Source organism: Lepidochelys kempii, chromosome 20, assembly GCF_965140265.1.
Source record: "Lepidochelys kempii isolate rLepKem1 chromosome 20, rLepKem1.hap2, whole genome shotgun sequence".
Lineage (NCBI taxonomy): Eukaryota > Metazoa > Chordata > Testudines > Cheloniidae > Lepidochelys > Lepidochelys kempii.
Window position 1 is genome coordinate 22,186,203 of NC_133275.1, and position 21,613 is coordinate 22,207,815.

Here is a 21,613-nt window from a genome sequence, read left to right on the forward strand (position 1 = left end):
CCCCTGGCTCCAGCTGTTAGTCCTCTCAGGGCTGGGGAGGGACATGACTTACTGTTACCCGGCACAGCTGCTCTCTGGGGGAGAACAGACCCATGTCTGTCCTGTCCCTTCCCAGCCCCGCCGAAACGAGCAGCTAGGAGCCCCTGGCTGGGGCGCTCCCAGAAGCACAGGGGAGATCAGACCCACCTCCACCTCTGGGAACCTCCTGCGGCTGCAGGAAGCTGAGGGCAGTGCAGAAGTGAGGGTGGCAAACCTATGACCCCCCTGCAACAGGTTTGTGACCCCCCTCCTCATGAATCCCTTTTGGGTCAGGATCCTCCCAGTTACAACACTCTGAAATTTCAGATGTAAACATCCCAGAACATGAAATTGACTAATTTTCAAATCCTAGGTCCATGAAAGTGACCAGAATAGACTATGAATTTGGTTGGGCCCTAGTTATACAGGAGGTCAAACGAGCTAGCTGATCATGTTAAACATCTATGAATCTATTTGTGATGGGGGACGTATAGCTAACTAGTTAGATAAGTACAGTGGGGGTCTCTTGTTGGGGACCTAAAAACTGAGGTGCCCCTAGGGTGACCAGATGTCCTGTTTTTATAGAGAAAGTCCTGATATTTGGGGCTTTTTCTTATATAGGCTCCTATTACCCCCCACCCTCTGTCCCGATTTTTCATACTTGCTGTCTGGTGACCTAGGTGCTCCAAATTAGGAGGTAGGAGAAAAAGTTGAGAGGAAGGATGGTCGAGTGGTTAGGGTGCTAGCCTAGGACTCAGAAGACCTGGGTTTGATTTCTAGCTGTGTCACAGACTCTCTCTGAGTTCTTGGGTAAGTCACTTAGTTGCTCTGTGCCTCAGTTTTCCCATCTGTGAAATATTGATAATAGCGCTTCTTTCTTTTGCTGGGGGGCAGGAGGGGACATGCTGTGAGGTAATAATATACTGGGTAATAATATACTGACACGGTAATAGGGGCCATATAATAACTTAAATAGATAAACTGAATCACAGTGAGATCTAACAGCAAACCACACTGGACAGATATTAATTCCGTTGCTTAATGCATGGCTGGGAGATACTCAGGTATTGCAGTGGTGGGGGCGGTCCAAGAACCTGTATTGAACAAAACATTCAAATGACATGATTTTGTTCATTTTTTGGCATTTTCCATTGCAAATTAAAAAAAAAAAGACGACAATGAAATGGTTAAAGTCACAAGAGTTTTGGTGAATACCTTGGTCTTAATTCCTGTTGACACGTCAAAGCCAATTATTTGTGTCTCAGCTGACTTGGGAGCTACTTCATTCAATGCGCCGAGGTTGTGTGGTCAGGTACATAACCATACGCACTAGGGCTCGTGTTTGCACTGCCTGGGAAACTTGCTCAGAGCTTGCCAAATCCTGTCCCTAATCTGCGCTGGGCACAGCATCATTTCTGGGTGGGGTTCCCTGGTGGAGCAGGATTCTCGTTTTGACTTGATCCAAAGTCCTGGCCAGGAATGGAGAGTTGAGGGACAGTGGGAAGGTCTCTAAGATGGTACAGTTTTAGGGGAGGACAGTAGGAATAGTCGGGAGCACATCAGTGCAGTAGAACTGACTTCAGCAGGGCACCCAGGGGATGCTCTTTGGTTCACAAACATTCCATATAACAGGAGGTGATGGGATAATAGGTACGGGGCTGTCCAAGTGGTCTGGCCTGACTCACTGGTGGTGACCTAAGCTGACTCTGTGTCATCCTGGGAATCCCCCTCCACCTGGGGCATTCCCCAATGAGGAGACCCACCATCTTCTGGCAGCTGTGTAAGCTGCTGGAGGAACTGCATGCAGAGCAGGTTCGTAAAAGGCCATGATTTCTTATGGATTCTTTCCATGTATAACCTAAGCATCGTTAACACTGCAAAGGTCTTTTGCGTAGAGCATCCCTTGTGGTGGTGAGTAAAAGCAGGAAGAACTTATCCATGCTCTTCTTCTCATGCAGGTTCCCACCAAAGAGATAAAGAAAGATTCCAGACAAAACCAGTATGTTGTGGTCCAGGCTAAGTTCCCTCAGCAAACCCTGGAGAAAGTGGTTCTGGTCCATTTCCACAGTGGATACATCTTTATCCAGACAGATAAAACCATCTATACACCTGGGTCTACAGGTACTGCCTTCCCCTGGTTTCTTCTAATGGGAAGGGGTGGGAGCTGCTGATGTCATGCCATATCTACAGCAGCGCTGCGGGGTCCATCCTGTGCATATGGCTTTGCTTGTTGTCTGGCTGAAGATGGAGGACAGTTGGAGCAGAGACTCTGCCACCGCCAATTTGCAATATTTCACCCTTCACCATCGTCCCAGTTGGGATGTCCCATTGAGTGTTAGATACCGAAAGACTGGGTGGGCCATGGGATTGACAATGGGCGATGGAACTTTTCAAATCCCAGTGACTGGTTCAGCTCCATCTTGTACTGAGATACATGCCCCCATCTGACAGCCGTCCAAAGCCTGTGTGAAATAGGGGCTGCTAATCCCAGCTCATTCAGAGCAGGACAGGTCCCTGCAATGACAAAGCCCTAAAGAAAAAAGCCATGGAGATCTCCGACTTTAGAAAGAGGCTATTGTGAAACAACCCCTGATGGGGGCTGATGGCTCAGATCCTCCATGGAGTTAGGCACCGAACTCCCGTTGGTTTCAATCGGACTTAGACACCTAAGTAGTTTTGAGGATCTGGGCCAAGGTGTTTATCAGTTAACAACATCCCTCTCTTCTCTCTTTATTTTCTCAGTCCTCTACCGGATCTTCACCGTGGGTCACAAACTAGAACCAGTGACCAAAACAGTGATCGTGGAGTTTGAGGTGAGGTCGCTGTTCTGAGTGAGCCCGTGGGGGGATAGGTGGGTTTAGCCACTTGTCTGGGTAACGTGCAGCAATTTAATGTGTCTGAGGAGGCTGCATACAACCCCTGCCTGTAGCAGCAACATGGTACACCTGGGAGAAAATCAAATGATTGTCTGAGGTCCCTCCTTGCAAACCTCTGGCATGCAAATTCTCCTCCAGTCATGAGGGAGGTTACGAAGTTTGCAGGGGCAGCAGCCAGGCAGCTCTCGCGGGAAGTCCCGTGGTTCTGCAGTGGTGTTAACCCTTGAGGAAAGTTGCATGGAGTTCTTCGGGAAGAGCCAAGCAGGTGATTGTTTGGGAAGGCTGAAGACAAGGAGCCACTGCAAGGAGCCCTTTGAAGGACGTGTAAAGTGGTGGCAGGAACAGGGATTAGAGCTCCAGGCTTTAGTCCTCTTAAGGCCCTTTCCACTGGGCTTTATGATCCATAAAATAAAGTAACTCAGCTGCAAAGCCCTGGGCAATAATTCCCAGGGGGTTCCCTCACCTCAGCCAGCTGGGAGGGGAGAAAACATGCCTGTCCCTTCAGTTCCTCTTTGACTCAGTTTCCCCTTTCTTTGACACTCTGCCCTGAGCAGCAGCATAACCAGCTGGGGCCTTGAGCAGCTGTGGTTGGCAGAGTGACCCAGCCCTTTGGGCAGCTCCAAGGTTTGCAGAAAGCTCAGGGTTAAGCCTGGCATCTGCAAGATTCTGCCGTGGAGGCTCTTCAGTCTTCCGAGCTGCTTCCTTGAGTTCTTTGGTGGCCTCGCTGAGCTATCTCAGAAGGTCAGGAGAGATTTGTCGGTTTTTCCAGGGTCTCTGGCTTGTTAAGAAATTCAAACCAAACAGTGCAAGCCAGACTGTTACATGCTATTGTTGGAAGTATGGAGAACAGTCCACTGGCCCAGGAATGTAAATGTGGCAGATGATGCTGTTAAGAGCAATTGACAGCATTTTTCTCCCTAAACTCTTAACTTGTTTACTTTTCAGACCCCTGAGTCCATTATTGTCAAGCAGATTCCCATCTCCGCCCCCTTGAAATCAGGCATCTTCTCCCTGAACCACAACTTGCCGGAGATTGTCAGGTAGATTGCCCTGATGGTACTATGCCTGGACAGAGCAGAGCTTTGCAGGAGTTGGGCAGAGAAGCAGAAGAGATGATGTGGAGCTAGTTACTATGTGTGGCCCATCAGCTAGATCATCTCCTACAGGCATTTCCAAGTGATGTGGAGAAAACAAACTCTCCTGCCACATACCCAGTCTTGGCATAATTTGATTTGTATTTCTTATCGTTTCGATGGATAATCATGTTTATTTGTAAGCCTTTTTTTTCAGTTTCTATCACTTCAAATGCTCAGTTGTGCAAAATTAAATTATGGGTTTTTATCGTCCCCCATTCTGAGTTTTAGCAATTTAAATTTCACAGGTGGGGGAAAACATGGGGGCCAGACCACGGTGGTGCGGTCTGATAATAATTATTTAATGACAGTAGACACTGAGATTCAAAAAAGCGAAAGCTTTATAGCCATTAAAACACAAATTGTCAACATCAGATGTCCAAATACGCCAAGTATAAAGCCTTAAATCATGCTGTGTTTTTCTTGCTTTGCCTATCTGTAAATTTTGATATTATCGATGGAAATGTGTTTTTGCTGGTATGCGTGTGCACAGTGAAATCAATGACACGTATCGATAAAAAAGTCAACACAGTCACCAGAATGAAGCTGCACTGACTTCCTTGCCATTACTCCTGATTTATTCCAGAGTATGTGAAGGCAGGATCAGGCCCTATTGGCCTGTTTTTCAAAAGTGCTGAGCACCCAACCTCCCATTCAGTGGGATTTATGAATGTTCAACTACTCTGAAAATTATGTCAGTGAGCTGGTGAGTGAGGGGCCTGATTTTGGTATGGATCGGAGTTTCCTTAAGTTTGGGGGTGTTTGGATTTAGGGTTTTGGTTCATGCAGACTGTAGAAACAAGTGCTGGCCACAAAGTTTAGATCGAAACTTCCCAAACCTTGCTAGGCAAAGGTTGAGGGGATTGTGGATCAAATGTTTTGTTCCAAGTACCCACCTCTAGTTCTGGTTCATGCAATCCTCAAGGTGAAGAAAAAAATGCCTTGTATGAGATTCCCTGTGGTTCCCTCAAGACGGCTTGAGTTCCACGTATGTCTCAGATTTAGCTTATGGGGCCGATAAAATTACCGGAGAAACAAGTGAGCCAGGTGGGCCTTGCGAAATGTGCGTGTTAAGTGCATTCAGTGTTCCCTCTTATTTCCTTCCTCCAGTCTGGGAACCTGGAAGATCACGGCCAGGTATGAAGACTCCCCTCAGCAGACCTTCAGTGCGCAATTTGATGTTAAGGAGTACGGTAAGAATCCAGCACGCACTGGGCCCAGGCTCAGGGAGTGGGTCTGTCTTTACTCTCCTGACACCATCTTGGAGCAGACTCTCCATTCGGCTAGGCTTTGCTCGCAACCCACCCTCTCCTACAAGCTCAACGTTCTCCTCTTCCCCTCTCGTTTCTCCAGTGTTGCCGAGTTTTGAAGTCATATTGGAGCCGGCTGAGAAGTTTTTATACATCGATGGCAATGAAGACTTCAGGGTTTCTATCACTGCGAGGTGGGTGGAAGGGATCAGCCGACTGTTTTAAGGTCAGGCTTGACAAAGCCCTGGCTGGGATGATTTAACTGGGAATTGGTCCTGCTTCGAGCAGGGGGTTGGACTAGATGACCTTCTGGGGTCCCTTCCAACCCTGATATTCTATGATTCTATGATTCTATGACTGGGTTAACAAAGATAGGTTTTAGTGCAGAAAGAAACCTAAGTCTTGCATCACTTTGGGAATGTTTTCCACTAAATGTTTTTTTTTCCCATGAAGAGTCTCCATTTTCCATGGGAAATTCTGATTTCTTTTTTCATCCAAAAACCCAATGTTCAAAAATGGAGAAAAAAAAATTGGCTGAAAACCTTGTGATTCAGAAATGCTGGCACCGTGCCTCATGGGGCTTGCCATTCAGGTGCTTCATTCTTCCGTTCTTCACCATGGGTTGGGCTTGCTAGCTGGACTTAAACTCCCATCATGCACCATAGCCATGATGGTCCACTTCTCCTTACCATGGTGGATCATGGGAGATATAGACCGACCAAGGAGCTGGGCCTATAGAGGAGAATGGTGGCATAGGGCCATAATATTCAGCGATAGGTTTCCTTGTGGCTTCTCTTACCCATCCTTATCTCCTCCAGGTATCTATATGGGAAAAAACTAGATGGCACTGCTTTTGTCCTCTTTGGGGTGAAGATGGATGATGAGAAGAAGAGTATCCCTCAGTCTCTCAAGAGAATCTCGGTAATTCGTGTTCTTGGCTGGAGGGTGGGGGAGGGTTCACGCCTCCTGGGAAACTCTGTGGGTGAGGTCATGAAACGCTCTCTCCCTTTCTAGATAGAAGACGGAGATGGGGAAGCAATACTGACGAGACAGATGCTGCAGGCTCGGTTTGCCAACCTGCATGAACTGGTTGGCCATTCGCTCTACATCTCTGTCACCGTTTTGACAGAATCTGGTGAGCATCAGCAATAAGTGCAAAGCCAAGTGCTTTATTCACGGGGTGTTCCAAAGTAGTGCCGAGTGCAGTTCGAGGTGTTGATTTAGATGTATAAAGCCCTATCTACTTAGGGTTCTGCAGATCATAAAGGCTGTAGGCCAGATTCTTATCTCATTCGCTCTGGGGTAAAACTGGTGTGATGGGTTGCTCCCCCCTCTGGGTGCCACCAGATGTATTGGGGTACCACTGAGCCCGGCTTTTCCACCAGCCTGGGCTCCCTTACACTGTCCTGATGAGCCAGGCCCTCTCAAGTCTCCTCCAGCACACACACAGGAAGGGACATGCCCAGCTGCAGGAAGACAGACACTGAAATCAGCTGCATAGGAAGGCTTCAGCTAAGGAATTTCCCAGCACTCACGTGCACACCCCTTCTGGCATGTAAACCCAAAATTGTACTGTCTTGCACTGCACAGACCACTGTACAGCGTAAGCTCATGAAATTTGCCCCCTCTCTTAGCGTGGAGGACGATATGCACAGCTTTTTGCTCCCCAGTTATGAATTCCACAAACTGGTTTTAGAGAAAACAAAAACAAGTTTATTAACTACAAAAGATTTTAAGTGGCTATAAGGGGTAGGAAACAGATCAAAACAGATTACCCAGCAAACAAAACAAAAACGCAATATAAGCTCAGATACTAAAGAAACTGGTTACAAGCACTAATTTCTCACCCTAAATGTTGTTTTAGGCAGATTGCAGAGTTTCTTGAAGGCAAGCTGCTCTTGCTTGCCGCTTAAAACTCCAGGTATTTCTTTTACAGGCTAGACACCCTTCGTCTAGCCTGGTCAGTCCTTTCTTCCCAGATCAGGCTTAGATGTTTACAGCAGTCATCTGGGGCAAAACTTAAGTGAAGAACCGACCCTGATTATCGCACTTCCCTGCCTTAAATAGGTTTTACATATGGTGGGAATCCTTTGTCTTCCAGTGTGATTCCCACCCCCGGACAGTGGAAAAGGACAAATTTTATTATGGAGTCTAGTATCAGGTGACTTAATCACATGGCACTGCAGCCATAACTCACACAAAGGAAGTCCATTTACAGCATCCTAGGAAGATGGGAGATTACCCTCTTCAAAGTCCTATTGTTCTCCCTAGCAGTCTATTGACTTGTATCCAGCTAGCCAGCCAGACTGTTTGCATTTTGCCTGGTGGGTGTTCTCCGGGTGCAAACACTTTTGTAGTACAGATGTAGGGTCAATATTCCTAACTTAAGATACAAAAATGATACACGAATAGAAATGGGATAATCATATTCAGTAAATCATAACCGTTCCAATGATATCTCACAAGTCCCATCTTGCATAAAACACATCTTAGTTATGCTATAATCATATAATAACAATATTTCTCTGAAGAATATGGGGTGTAATGTCACACCTGGAATAACTCCAGATTTACACCAGCGAAAGTAGCTTGAAACTCTTGCACCTTTGTTTTCTCCGCATTGCACCTTTCCATTTCTAAGAGTTCTGGGTCAGCTCTTAGGGATAGTCTGGGCATACTTACTCCTGCCTCAGTGTATGGGATGGACTAGATGACTCCTTGAGGTCCCTTCCAGCTCTACATAGCTCTGGTCTCTTAACTTTCCCTGCAGAGGGAGCAGCCATTCTGTTCCGAGCAGCTGTAGCTTGTTACAGATGAAACTAGTAGCTGAAAGCCTGTGCCGTTGCACGGGTGTGGCAATTGGGCCAAGTAATCCAAACAACCAATGAAATTACTGCATGCAAATTAGTTGTAGAGTAAAGGTGGTGATTGGTTGGTTGAGTTGTGTCTGATATCACAATGGTCTAGGACTCTTGGCATGCCACATGCCTTACTGGAGTTGTACACCAGGCTTGTACCTTCAGAATGGCTGGGGATTTAAAAATTGGCTGGTAACAGACTGCAAATCCCAGTGATAATTGAACCTGGTGATATGGTAACTAAGAAGAGCCCTTCTCTTGCCTATACAGCTGCTTCCATCACTTCACACAGACGCAACAGACGTTCTAGGCTTCAGGGTGGTACAACCTCAGAGTGACAGTCCTGGAATCTTATTATATAGATAGATACACAAACACTGTGCTCAACGGCCTGCAGTAATGCCAACCCCAAACATGCAAAAATCACAAGTCAGTCCCCCCGCTCCCAAAATCACGAGATCATATTAAAAATCATGAGTTTTTTTTTTAAAAATAGTAAACTTTGGTTGCTTTTTCTTTCCCTCCTGGCTTTTGAGGCGTTAGATCGCACTTGGGACATGCTTTAAAAATTTTCTCTGCAACCAGGAGGGTTAGAAACGTATTTCTTCTTTTAAATGACAGCTGAGATTCTCATGCCATATGGTGATTCTAGCAGCTGAGGCTGGAAGACAAGGAATTAAAACAGGAGACTCATGATAAAATCACAAGAATCAGCGGCACTGAATCAACATCTGACCATGGCCTATTCCTTGTGTTTTACCCTGGATCTTAAGGACAAAATTTGTATTCCCTAGCTCAGTTTTAATTGACCCATGGCTTCTCTCTGCAGGCAGCGACATGGTAGAAGCGGAGAACACCGGAATTAAAATTGTGACATCTCCCTATCAGATCCACTTCACAAAAACACCCAAGTACTTCAAGCCGGGGATGCCCTTTGAACTCATGGTAATATCTCTTCTTCTAGATCATGCCCACTGTTGCCTGAGGTGTATAAAGAGGAGAGAACTATGGGTACTAGGGTGGTGAGGGTGGTATCAGAACTTAGAATAGAACAGAAACAAAGGGCCACATTCCAATCTCAATTACACCAACCTAATTCCAGTGTGACTCCACTAAATGCAATGGAATCACTCTCGATTTACACTGGCCTAACAAGAGCAGAGTCTGGCCCAAAAGCTGACAGCAAAGACAAGGTGTGAAATGGCACCTAGCTACAGGTCGGGCCCAAAACGTGCCCTGGGGTCACTCGTGTACTGGCACAGGTGAGGAGTTCCAAAGAGGGGGGGCATTTGCAGAAATAGGGGGCAGAGGGACCATTGTGGATAGGAGGATGTGGGGGAATTTCAAAATTGGCACTGACAGAATGATTCTTCTCCCAGCGAGTTAGGCTGCATTACAGGGGGAGAAATATTATGCTCCTAAAATTCTGAAGCAATCAGCATCAGTCCTCTTGTCCACAGAGAATATGGTTTTCTGGTCCCACACTCCTCTGGGGCTGAAGAGTTTGTGAAGGGAATTTAGTATTTTTCTGTCAGCAGGCACTTAAGACTATACATTAGCAGAGAACTGAAGCAATTATCTTTGGCCGCAGACCAAAGGTGCACAAACGAGTAATTGATGACCACAGTAATGAGCAGGTTAAGTCCATTTCTAATCTGGATATTTGCTTTACATACAGTGGTGAATGGGATAAACAGAAAAAAGAGTCAAAGGGCTGAACCTTAAGATCCATGCAAGTAGCTGTCTGTTTTTCTTCTGTGCATGGGGGTAATTGAATTGCACCGGCTCTCTGAATGCTTAGGGCTAACATGGGTGCTCACATTTTATACAGTGTAGAAATCTGGGGCTGGAAAGATCTTAGGTCCAGAGGTGCTGAGTTTCTGATTTCCCAGGGGGTGCTCGACCCCTGCTCCATTCCAGACCTCGCCCCCACTCCACTCCTTCCCCCAAGACCCACCCCGCATCTTCCTGCCCCCACTCTGCCCTGCCTTCTCCTCCCCCTGCCCCCTGGACACAACAGATGTTAGCGCAACAAATATGTCTCCCTGCTCCCTTAGTTAAAGAGCATCCATAGATTCAAGAAATAGTTGGAAGTCTTGACTAACTGGCCTGACTCCTCCAATGAACTCTACTCCCATCCACTTCCTCTGTGTTAATTGCCACTTGAGAAATAAATGGCTATCTCCAATCTTGGTTCAGAAGCCTTTTGCCTCATTCGCTCAGAAAGCAGAATATTTGTTGGCAGTGATCGTGTTTTGGTTCGATTGGCAGTTGCCTTATTTGCCTGGGGCCAAAACAAGAAACGACTAGCATGAAATTAATTTCCTCTCTGGCCTACATGAATTAATTTATTCTTAATTTTTGCATATTGTTTTGTTGGGGTGTTATAAAAGTGTAAACTGAATTTAGGAGAAGGGTTGAAGTTGTGGTTTTTATATTTTTTTATGTTTGTACTTTTTAAAATGTGTATGCATTTTGTGGTGTGATACAGCGGATCATTAAGGCCCCATTCCTGAAAGTTATTTAGCTACTTAATTCCCATTGAAATCCACAGAAGTTAGGCACCTAAATACCTTTGAAGCTATGGACCTGAGATGCCGTACATGCGATTTGATTTGAAGTTAGGATGCGGGGAGCGCTGCACCCCTTACTCGACGCATCCCTTTTTGATTGTGCCCCTCAGGTCTACGTCACAAACCCCGATGGCTCCCCAGCCCCTCGTGTCCAAGTACAGGCCGAAGGATTCCAGTCGGCTGGGTCGACCCAGGGTGATGGAACTGCCAAGCTGATTATAAACATGCCTGGGAATAAGCAGCAGGTTCCCATCACGGTGAGTAACTTTCTACCACTGAGGCTGGGCTAAGTACTATATGCACCCAGAGGGAAATGCCCTGTTGGTGGCATTCACTCCCCTCTCATGCACTGAGCAAGAGGATAACTGAACTCTGTGCATTCCATCTGCGCCTGGGGTCAGTTTCCTGTATGCCATTGGATTTTGGAGATGCTCCAATCACCATGTAACCAGTGCTCTATTGTGGGGCCAGAAGAGATCCCATAAAACATTGACATGGGCATAAAGAGGTCCCGATTAGTCCCCTTGCCACCCACCATGCAGCAAAGGTGGCCTGTAGACAGCTCATGGCTCCTTAGTGTGAAGGCCCTGAGAGGTGACACCAGGCTCAAGCTATAAAGCCCGAGAGAACACTGGAGCTATCTGTGTCCAGCCATTTCAGGAGAGAGTCCTTCTTCATATTCATCTTGCAAGGGGCAAGACAGTTTCCTCTGTTCAGAAACATGTTCTCTTACAGTCCAGAAATCTGGAGTCCCATCAGGACTGTGCTGAAGAGACGGGCCAATTAGAAGTGGCATTTGGCGTTTCTCTGAGGTGTCATGCCTAGAATGGCTGTTAGCAGCAGAATCCACCAACAATGGCGTCTCAGGGGAGCTTCCTTTGCTATTGCTCACAGCGTGACCCAGCGTGAGGGGCTCTAGACCCTAAGCTCACTCCCAGATTCAACTGAGATTTTATCTCCACCTCCCCTGCAGGTAAAAACTGCCCATCCCAACCTCCCAGCAAACCGCCAGGCTTCTAAGTCCATGGTGGCTGAAGCCTATCAGTCCCAAGCAGCGTCTGAAAACTATCTCCATCTGGCGGTGACGGCTTCTGAGCTCAAACCGGGAGACAACTTACCTGTGAATTTCCACCTGAAGAGCAAAAATCCAGTTGTTCTGAAGCAGGTCCAATATTTCACCTACATAGTAAGTGCTGTGTCTCTGGGTACTGGGATCTCCTGGAACTTAGGCATCATCTGAGTTTCCACCTGTCCTTTAATATTCCCACTGCATGTAAGGAGAACCTGTAGCAGAGAATTCTTCCCAGTCAGGCAGTATATTGATTGTGTGTGTAGCAGAGTGTGGCAGGGCCCCCTTGGCTTCTGCTAGATTCACAAAGTCACTCTGAGACCCTGGGTTTAGTAACCACTGGTGCACTTTATTCTCAGGCTTGTTCCCACCACTGTTTCAACTTGTACAAGTAACCCTTCACCGTCTGCAGGCAGGAGGGAGGGGAAGCTACTTCCCTGCTTTCATTCCCTCCCTTTTTCCTTTTCTCCTGCTCTCCCCTGGCTTCCTTCCCCTGAGGCTTTTATGCAGCCAAAGGCTAATTAGGTAGCAGCTGTCTCCGCCTCTCCATTTAGGGCCAGGTTACCTCCAGCCCGCTCTAATTTGTTCCCCTAACAAGAAGCGGGCGTGACAGAGGGCTGAAGCTGCAACCCTTTGCCCAGCACCCTGTCACAGTGTGAATGAAATAAAGTCAGTCGTGGGGACAACCCCTTATCCACTTCTGGTTACTGACTCCGGGCCCTGTGATAATCAATAAAGCCGACTTCCTCCAGGAGCTGGAGATAGAACCCAGGAGTCCTAACAACCACCCCTCTGCACTCGCTACTAAACCATACTTCCTCTTGCACCTGCAGATGGAACCAGGAGTCCTGACTCCTCCCCATGTACTCACTAGAGCATATTTCCTCTTAAAGCTGGGGATGGGACCCAGGAGTCCCAGGTATCAGTTCCCTGCTCTAAATACTATATTTCATGGCTACTTTTTCAACGCAGAGTAGTAGGTCCACTCTGTTGCTTTTAGAGCTGGACAAACCAAATAATAAAGTTGCCATATAGCATGGATATGAAGTGTAGTTGGTGAGTGGGACGGGGAAAGGAGGGGTGGTCTCTGTTGGTGAAACAAACAATATTCAGATTTGGGAATCAGATTTGGTGAATATTAGCACCACTGCCTCTAGAGCCTGTTCCTGCAACACATGGATTTTAGCTTATTTTCCTCTCTCCGCTCAAATGTAAATGCCCATTTGAAAAGTTGCAAGTGACCGTCTCTTAGTAGTAGAAAACAGGTGGATGGGAGGATTCATGGAATCTCAATGACCCATTGTGTTAACCCTTGTGTCCTTTAACAATCTACATCTCATGTTTCCCTGTTAGATCCTGAATAAAGGGAAGATCAGTCATGTAGGGAGACAGGCCAGGCAGGAGGGACAAAATCTGGTGACCATGTCCCTGCCCATCACTCCAGACCTCATCCCTTCATTCCGCATCGTGGCTTACTACCAAGTAGGAAATTCGGAGATTGTAGCAGACTCCGTCTGGCTGGACATCAAGGACACTTGCATGGGAACGGTAGGTTGATATTCAAGTTGGCCTTCCACATGTTAATTCCTATGAAGATGTCATTACGAGGGAGTTTTTCCTAGCCTGAAAGTGCTGACTGACTCTCAAAAGGGACTCTCAAAATGGCACCGTGGGGCTTCTCATTGACTGTCTCCCAGCAAATTCTAGATCAGATTTGACCAGTTTACATGCACAAAGAAGTTCCCCAGCCCCCACAAGCCAATGCTGTCAACCCACTCTAGGATCTGGGAGTCAAGCTATGGTTCCTTCTAGCTCAGCAATAAAGACTCCGTGGATTGAAGTGGATGGAGCTGTACTGACTTGCGCCAGCTGAGTATCTGGCTTTGTAGCTGCACCATAATTAGCCATTTTGCTGATGATGTGGCAGTCAGAATTGAGTCCAGCTCCGTCTCCCAGGGCTGGACTGGTTCTTCAGCAGATGTGACTCCAAATACCTATAGGGGACCTAACAATAATGTAACTACAATGCTACGCTGCTGTAACTCCAGTTAATTGCTCCTGATTTACACCAGTGTGAGATCAGAATTGGGCCCACGGAGCAGATCTATTACAGTTCAAACTTACTTGTAAATTTCTCAGGGCTGCCTGAGGGACAAAGTCACCTTTCCATCATGGCTGGAACAAAGGGACTGCATGGACATTGGGTCCAATTCTGCTCTCAGTTTACACCAGCATGAATATGGAGTAACAGCACTGAAATCACTGGAGCTACTCCAGATTTACACAGCTGCCCCTGAGATCAGAACCTGGCTTTTGGATGCTCAAGGAACATGAAGTCTTACCTCCTTTTCTCCTATGTTTCGCAAAGGACGGGTTCTTAGCTGCTCTCTCTGCTTTAAATCAAAACCTCTCCCTTCACTGTCTTTCATACAGCTTGTGGTGAAAGGAGCCACCAACGAAGACAGGAGAATCCATGAGCCGGGAACTCCAATGAAACTCAAGCTGGAAGGAGACCACAGAGCTTATGTCGGCCTGGTGGCCGTGGACAAAGGAGTCTACGTTCTGAACAAAAAACACAAAATTACACAATCTAAGGTGGGGCATGAAAGACGTTGGTCGTAACTTGTAATGTTTTATAGTGGGAAATGCAGCTCGGCTCTTATCCTTGCTTGACGCTCCAAGATGGTGAGAAGCGAAGTGAGCCTTTTGTTTGCAGACCTGCCGCTTGGGGTTTGAGCTCCACTGTACTTTAAGTGAGCTGGGCCAGGCCAGGTGAGTACTTGGATGGGAGGAAACCCAGTGAAACCCAGGGTACTGCAGGGAGTGCTGTTCTGGACACACTAAAGGACACCCTCCCTTTGGACAGTGTTGACCCAGATGGTGCTGGGCTTTAGGAAACTGTGTGGGCGTTGCAGTAGGGGGCGCTCTCCCCTCAGAGGTAGTTCTCACCCCAGTGCTCATGGTGGTGTTGTACATCAGGGAGTGGCGGTGTGCTCAGTAGGGGGCGCTCTCCCCCCCCCCCCAGTCAGAGCTGAACCCAATGTCCCCGTGCGGCGCTAGGGGGCGCTGTGCTGCACTGAGTGGAGCGGGGGCTCAGCAGGGGGTGCTCTCCCCCCCCCGCAGTCAGTGCTGAACCCAATGTCCCCGTGCAACATTCGTGGTTGCTGTGCTGCAGGGAAAAAAGTGTGACTGAAAAAAGGGAGCGCTTTCTTCTGAGTCAGCACTGATCCCCGGGCCCTATCAAGGTTTTAGGGGACGCAATGGTACTGAAAGTGCCATTTCTCAGCTGACATATCAAACAGAGGTTCTGGTCATTGAATGTCCTGTGACCCTTTCCACAAGGGTCAGGGCCCGGGTGCGCTGGGTGAATTCTAACTTGGGTATTTGATTTCTCTCTGCCTAACATCCTTTGCTGTCTGGGTTCAACTGGCTGCATAATTCTCTCTTTCTCCTCCTAAAATCGGTTGTGTTGCTGGGGCAGAATGGCTGTTGTGCTCCATCCCAGAGGCGGACGCATTTCTGTGGAGATTGAGTTGCAATAAATCCTTTACTTACGTCTCAGATTTTGCTTTCATTTACACTGCTGCAAACACAGAGCAAGTCAAAGGAAGTCAGTGGAGTTACTCCAGATTGCGCGATTGTACCTGAGACCAGAATCCGGCTCACAGCCTGTATAGTGCTTTGGGATCATGCTGGATGGCACCATATAAATGGGAAGTGTCATTGTTAACAATAATCTCTCAACCATTGTATTTGCGCCTCACAGATCTGGGACTCTGTGGAGAAGAGTGACATTGGCTGTACGGCTGGCAGTGGAAAGAACAATCTGGGGGTATTTACGGATGCTGGACTGGCCCTGGAGACGAGCAATAGGATTTCCACAGCCCAGAGAACAGGTATCACTCTGTAGAGCTGGACGGTCGCCATAAGCAATGGAGGAAGGGAGGAAAGAATCAGCAAAGCAAGGCACAGTAACCTACGGCATGAGCCGGGGGTAGGGACATCAGTCTAGCAGGGCAAATCCCACTGGAACGGCCTAGGAATGGAAATGCTGGGGTTACCAGGGGGGATGAGAATAAGGTCCTGAATTCCCACTGGCCCCCCACCTATTAAAAGAGGGATTAATTTTAAGAATGGGGTGGTTCTGAGGTGGGGATTCAAAGACCTTCTCTGCTAGTCCACTGGGTTTCTCCCTCTTCCAAAGTATCTTTCTCCCCCCTGGCCAGGAAGGGACGGGCAGATGGCTGGTGCTTCTCTCTGCTCTCTCTGCCCCAGGCTGCAAGCTTTTGGGGGCAGCACACGAGGAGGGAGGGAGGGAGGAATGAAGTCTGCTTCACTCTCCTCTCCTTCTGGTTGCCCTGGCTGGCTGAGCATCTGCCCAACAGCTCTTCTGTGGCTCCCAGCCAGACAGGAAGGAGCAATATGTTAAGTGCCAAACTGGCTTTTCTGGTTTTCTGATTTGCCCCTAAATCAACGGGGTTCCGCTCATTGAGGCCTAGACCATTCTCAGAAATTTGGGAACTGACCGGATGCGGTGTTCAAATGTTACCATGTTACATCCAGACAGAGAAATGGCATCAAGTTGAGTGGAGGGCCTCACTCGATGGGTGGGTTTTTATTTTGTGTTTCTCACTTCCTTCTGCAGATCCAGAGTGTCCCCAGCCAGCAAAACGCCGGCGTCGCTCCGTTCAGCTCATTGAGTATAAGGCAATCAAAAGTAGGTACTAATCAGGGGGTTTGCTATCCTTGATCAAAGCAAGCATGCAAATCAGGAATGTGATTCCCTTACATGACCAGTTTCACCCTGCTACAGCCTCCTGCCAGCTGCATTTCTTGTAACAGGAGACGGGGGAGTCAGGATAGACTTCCATATGAGGAGAGATTGGAACTGATAAATTTATAGAGGGGATGCGATAGAGGTGTAGAAAATAATGAATGGTAAATTGCTCTTTGGGGCACAGACCGTCTCTCTGTTCTGTGTTGGTACAGCACCCAACACAGTGGGGGTTTGGGCCATGACTGTGGACCCAAAGTGCTACTGCAATTCAAATAACAACAAGAGGTACATTGTTAAATTACCCATTTAAACACAAGGAGACACTCAACCCAACTGAATGGTTTCTTATTACGAATTTATAAAGGGAACTATTTTCATACACAATGCATAATTAACCCACAGTACTCACCATCACAGGATTGTACTGAGGCCAAGAGCCTAGCAGGATTCAAAAAAAAAAGGATGAGCCATTTACATAGAAAAGGAAGAGATGTTCACCATTCCATAGGATTGGATTTTTAAAGAAGAGCTATACATCCTCATGCTTCAGGGCATGAGCCAACCTCTAATTGGGGTCAGGAAGAAACTTCTCTGTAGGCAGGTTATTCCACTATGGGGTTTCTTGCACCTTTCTCTGAAGCTGCTGGTGCTAGTGACTGTCAGAGACAAGATACTGGATTAGACAGAGCAGAATGCTAGTTCCTATGTTCCTTCTTTGGCCATGTCTAGTAGTAAATTAATGAGAGAGAGAGAGAGAGAGAGAGGACTAGAAGAAGCTTGGTAGGAATGACCTTCTGGCGTTTACATTTCAGCGGCAGAGTACCATGATCGGAAGCTGAAGAAATGCTGCGAAGACGGGATGTACGAGAACCCCATGGGGCACACCTGCGAGAAGCGAGTTGGGTACATCCTGGATACGGATGAATGCAAGAAGACTTTCCTTGACTGCTGCAATCATATCAAGACCATACGGGACAAGATGCAACGGGAGCTCCACCTGGAACTTGCAAGAAGCAAGTACTAGGGTTTCAATGTCACTCAGAGGAGCAAGGCTGGGGGAATGGTTAGAGAAATAAGACCACGCCACATGAACCAACCCTGCCCATGTTCATAGATCCCCCAGGTAGGAGATGAACATGAATGCAGTGGCAGCAATCCTGTTAGTGTTGTACCATGTTGATATGGGGACCCAGATGAGTCAGGGTAATAACCTCTTCACAGGTCGCTGCTGAGGTTTAACCTTTGTTTCTAAAGCACAATCCTCTACCATTTGAGCCAAAGGGGTAACTCCCCTAGCTAGGAATAGTAGTAGGCTCTTACCCTTTGCAGATTATCCACTAGAGGGCGCACATGTAGCACTGAGCCAGTGGCTTATATCAGTGTTATAGGAGCCCAGAAAAGGCTAGCTCATGGGGAAACAGCAAGGCAGGCACGGAGAGGAGAAGAAGCCAAACTCCAATTCATGCTTTTCTGGGCTGGCTGCATCTAAACTTGGCAACATAGGTCAAATCACGGATGCTTTCAGGCCATTTATAGAGCAGGCCAACCCCCGAATCCTTTCAGGTTTGCCCCATCCCAATCAAGATCCCAGCAGAGCCAGATGGTCTGTGATTTGATTTTCCAGGTGACTTGGATGAAGATTTCATGTCTGACGAAGATATCACCTCAAGGAGCCAGTTTCCAGAGAGCTGGCTGTGGCAAGTAGAGCAGCTGACTGAGCGACCAAATGAACTGGGGTAAGAGCACGTGGCCGTACCACTCCCATTCATCGAAGGGCCACATTCAGAAGTGGTATGGTATAGCTCCCACTGAAGTCAGTATCTCTCCACCAAGAAGATCCCCAGTGGAGCCGGCTGAAGAATTTGTCATGATTTAGGGCCAGCATTCAGGAGCTGATCCATATTCATAGAATCACTTCTACATTTTAAAGCGAGAAGGGCCCTTAGATCATCTAGTCTCACCTTCTCTATAACAGAGACCAGAGAATTTCATTCAGTTTCTCCAGTTTTGAGCCCATATTTAGGTACCTAAAAGAACTGGCCCGACTTTCAGAGGCACTGAGCAGCCAGTGGTATCCCCTGGCTTCAGCCCTAATGAAAAACCAGGCCGCTGATTTAGGTGCTAGAATATGGATGTAGGTGTCTGGCTGTATAGCGTTAGCCTTTTCTCCTGTTCAGGAACTGTTCCTCATTTCTGTTTGTTATTCAGCGTGTGTTATTAGGTTGCTGAGTCACATGATATTGACGGTGCTTTCTAATTGGATGGCAGAACTTTTTTTGGGGGGGGGGTTAAATTGGTAAATGAAGTGCTGGGCCAGGTTCCTCTCCACTGGAATGGAATACAATTCCCCTCCTTGGATTAGACCGGGACACTAGAATTAATATCCCTACCCCTGAGAGCTTTAAAACAGGTTGTGTCCTCTGGCTAGTGCAGAACGTGGACCGCCGAGTTCCTCCCCAAAGATGGCTCTATAGTTCAGTGGGTGGGTGAAGGCTTTACCATGGACCTCAGTCCTAAGATAGGAGGATCTACACCTTTAGTTGGGGAATGTCCATGAGTCCTCGCTCCATCCTTCTGTAAAAGACTCTGTCTTTCTCTTTCCATGTAGAATTTCTTCCAGGACAGTGCCTATTTTCCTGAAGGATTCCATCACCACCTGGGAAGTCCTGGCTGTGAGCCTTTCAGAGACCAAAGGTGAGGAACACCACGAGCTCTCCAGAGAACAGGCAGAAAAGCTAATGGGGAAAAGACCCCAGGCCACAATGGGCCTCGGAAACATCACAGTCAGATGGAACAATCGAGGAGTCAGCAGACACATTTCAGGACTAAAGTATAAGCCCCCCTGTCACTGACCCTGGGTCTTTCTCCATTGCAGGGCTCTGTGTGGCTGACCCCTATGAGATAACAGTAATGAAAGATTTTTTCATCGACCTCCGGCTGCCCTACTCTGTAGTGAGGAATGAGCAAGTGGAAATCCGAGCTATTCTCTACAACTATCGGGACCGAACAATTAAGGTAAGCTCACTGCCTCATGGGGCTCTGCAATTGACCTGAGGTGTCAAGTCTTTGACAGACAGCCAAACCAACACAAAATGGTGGAAGGCTTCTCCTTCTAGGGCCTGATCCCTTTGGGGCTGGACACCCTTGTCTCCCATTGACCTTGTTGGGTGCTCAGCACCTTGCAGGATCAGGGCTATGGAATCCACCCAGTTAAGACCATAAGAGCGGCCATACTGGGTCAGACCAATGGTCCATCTAGCCCAGTATCCTGTCTTCTGACAGCGACCAATGCCAGGTGCTTCAGAGGGAATGAACAGAATAAGTAATCATCAAGTGATCCATCCCCTGTTGCTATTCCCAGGTTCTAGCAAGATTGCATGCTATAGAGGGAGATAAAAAAATACCCTTCTGGCTGCCACTTTTCTCTGCCTGGGCCTCAAATCTGTGAGTAGGTACCAGGTTTGGAGCTTTCTGTTGACTCACACCGGTAGCCAGACCAGGTGGGTCTCATTACTTCCACTCAGGAACACCACAGACTGAGGTCCTCTCTGAGGCAGGACAGGACTGGGAGGGGTGCAGTCCTGAAGGGCCTTTCAGGAAGGAGGTCAGGATACAGTCATATGCTTTATAAGTACAGTCCTGTCTGTTGTTTATTAAGATTAAAGGCAAACTCCAGTCAGAGGGTATGTTTTGGATCAGTGCCCTACAGTGTCATGATGTGCAGACTGCCTGCTCACGAATCTCTGTTCTCTTCTCAGGTCCGGCTAGAGCTGCTGTACAACCCAGTTTTCTGCAGCGCATCCACTTCCAAGGCTAAATACCGGCAGATCCTTGACATCAAAGCCAAGTCCTCCCTGGCCGTGCCATTAGTGATTGTCCCGTTGCAGCTGGGATCTCATGACATTGAGGTCAAGGCAGCGGTGTGGGGCAGTTTTGTGTCTGATGGTGTGAAGAAGAAACTGAAGGTTGTGGTAGGTATCAGGTGATGGGGATGTGATGTCTGCTGGAGGGCAAGAGTCTGGAGGCCAGATTGGCTGGCTTCTAGAATCCGTGCTGTTAATTTAACCTGTTAAATTAACACCCTGCATCTCTATCCTCATCCCACTTCCTCCTCTCCTCTGTGGCAAATACAGCAGGGCTGGGGCTGGCCTGGTTATCTTGCACTCGATCCTCTGAGTCTTCACGTAAAAGACCTAGGTTCAGTTCCTCAGGCCCAGGGTCTTGCTCCTTGGACCAGCGGGTGCTGGAATCAATGCAGATTCAGTGCACCCAGGGAGAACCTCATCTCACTCAGCAGAGAGAGCCAAGCAAAGGAGCAGCATTGGTGGGTTGTGAAGGGTGTCCCATTGGCCTGCCCCAGGAGAGGAAGATCCTCCACTGAAGATCAGGGAGTAGAAAAGTCTTTCAGGGAGGTCACAGAGCAACGATGGCACAAATTGAGCTTCTCACTTCCTCACCCTGCCCGACTCTGTTGGCCAGGTTCATAAGAACGGCCATACTGGGTCAGACCAAAGATCCATCTAGCCCAGTATCCCGTCTTCCGACAGTGGCTATTGCTAGATGCCCCAGAGGGAATGAACAAAACAGATAATCATCAAGCTATCCATTCCCTGTCACTCATTCCCAGCTTCTGGCAAAAAATTCCTCCCGTTCATCTGTGCTGGAATCAGTGGTATTATGCTAAGGATGAATTTGGCCTAGGGACTTCTTGGATGCATCCTAATGAGGATCCAGAACAAAAGGGGACGCTGCCTGAGTTGAGGTCAGATTCCAGACTTATTGGGTCGGAGCCTGATCTCAGTTTCACTTGACCGCTGACTTCCAGTGGAGCCACTGCTGATTCACGCTGATCAAAAGATCAGCAAGTTGCTCACCTTTTCCTACTGCTCTTCATTGTCTCTGAACGCTACTGTGCTTACTATGCTCTTGTCATTCCTGTCTAGCCTGAAGGGATGAGGATGACCAAAACAGTTACATCTGTCGTATTGGATCCATCTGAGAAAGGAGTAGGTGAGTAGCCGCACTGCTTTGCCTTTACGTGGGGCCTTTCATCCTGAAG

The 21,613-nt window shown here is 47.7% G+C and overlaps 1 protein-coding gene across 1 annotated transcript in view; it reads left to right on the top strand.

The window, feature by feature from the left end:
• Window positions 1-21,613, top strand: part of LOC140900835 (A.superbus venom factor 1-like) — a 51,521-nt gene that overhangs the window by 5,885 nt on the left and 24,023 nt on the right. The window contains exons 3-22 of the mRNA XM_073318712.1: window positions 1,977-2,139; window positions 2,761-2,831; window positions 3,840-3,934; window positions 5,138-5,220; window positions 5,381-5,471; window positions 6,096-6,198; window positions 6,292-6,412; window positions 8,965-9,080; window positions 10,819-10,965; window positions 11,682-11,894; window positions 13,131-13,325; window positions 14,211-14,372; window positions 15,544-15,673; window positions 16,423-16,494; window positions 17,367-17,567; window positions 18,179-18,290; window positions 19,163-19,248; window positions 19,430-19,569; window positions 20,313-20,525; window positions 21,498-21,564. Of these exons, the coding sequence (XP_073174813.1) occupies window positions 1,977-2,139; window positions 2,761-2,831; window positions 3,840-3,934; window positions 5,138-5,220; window positions 5,381-5,471; window positions 6,096-6,198; window positions 6,292-6,412; window positions 8,965-9,080; window positions 10,819-10,965; window positions 11,682-11,894; window positions 13,131-13,325; window positions 14,211-14,372; window positions 15,544-15,673; window positions 16,423-16,494; window positions 17,367-17,567; window positions 18,179-18,290; window positions 19,163-19,248; window positions 19,430-19,569; window positions 20,313-20,525; window positions 21,498-21,564 (2,581 nt within the window). The remainder of the gene's footprint in view (window positions 1-1,976; window positions 2,140-2,760; window positions 2,832-3,839; window positions 3,935-5,137; window positions 5,221-5,380; window positions 5,472-6,095; window positions 6,199-6,291; window positions 6,413-8,964; window positions 9,081-10,818; window positions 10,966-11,681; window positions 11,895-13,130; window positions 13,326-14,210; window positions 14,373-15,543; window positions 15,674-16,422; window positions 16,495-17,366; window positions 17,568-18,178; window positions 18,291-19,162; window positions 19,249-19,429; window positions 19,570-20,312; window positions 20,526-21,497; window positions 21,565-21,613) is intronic.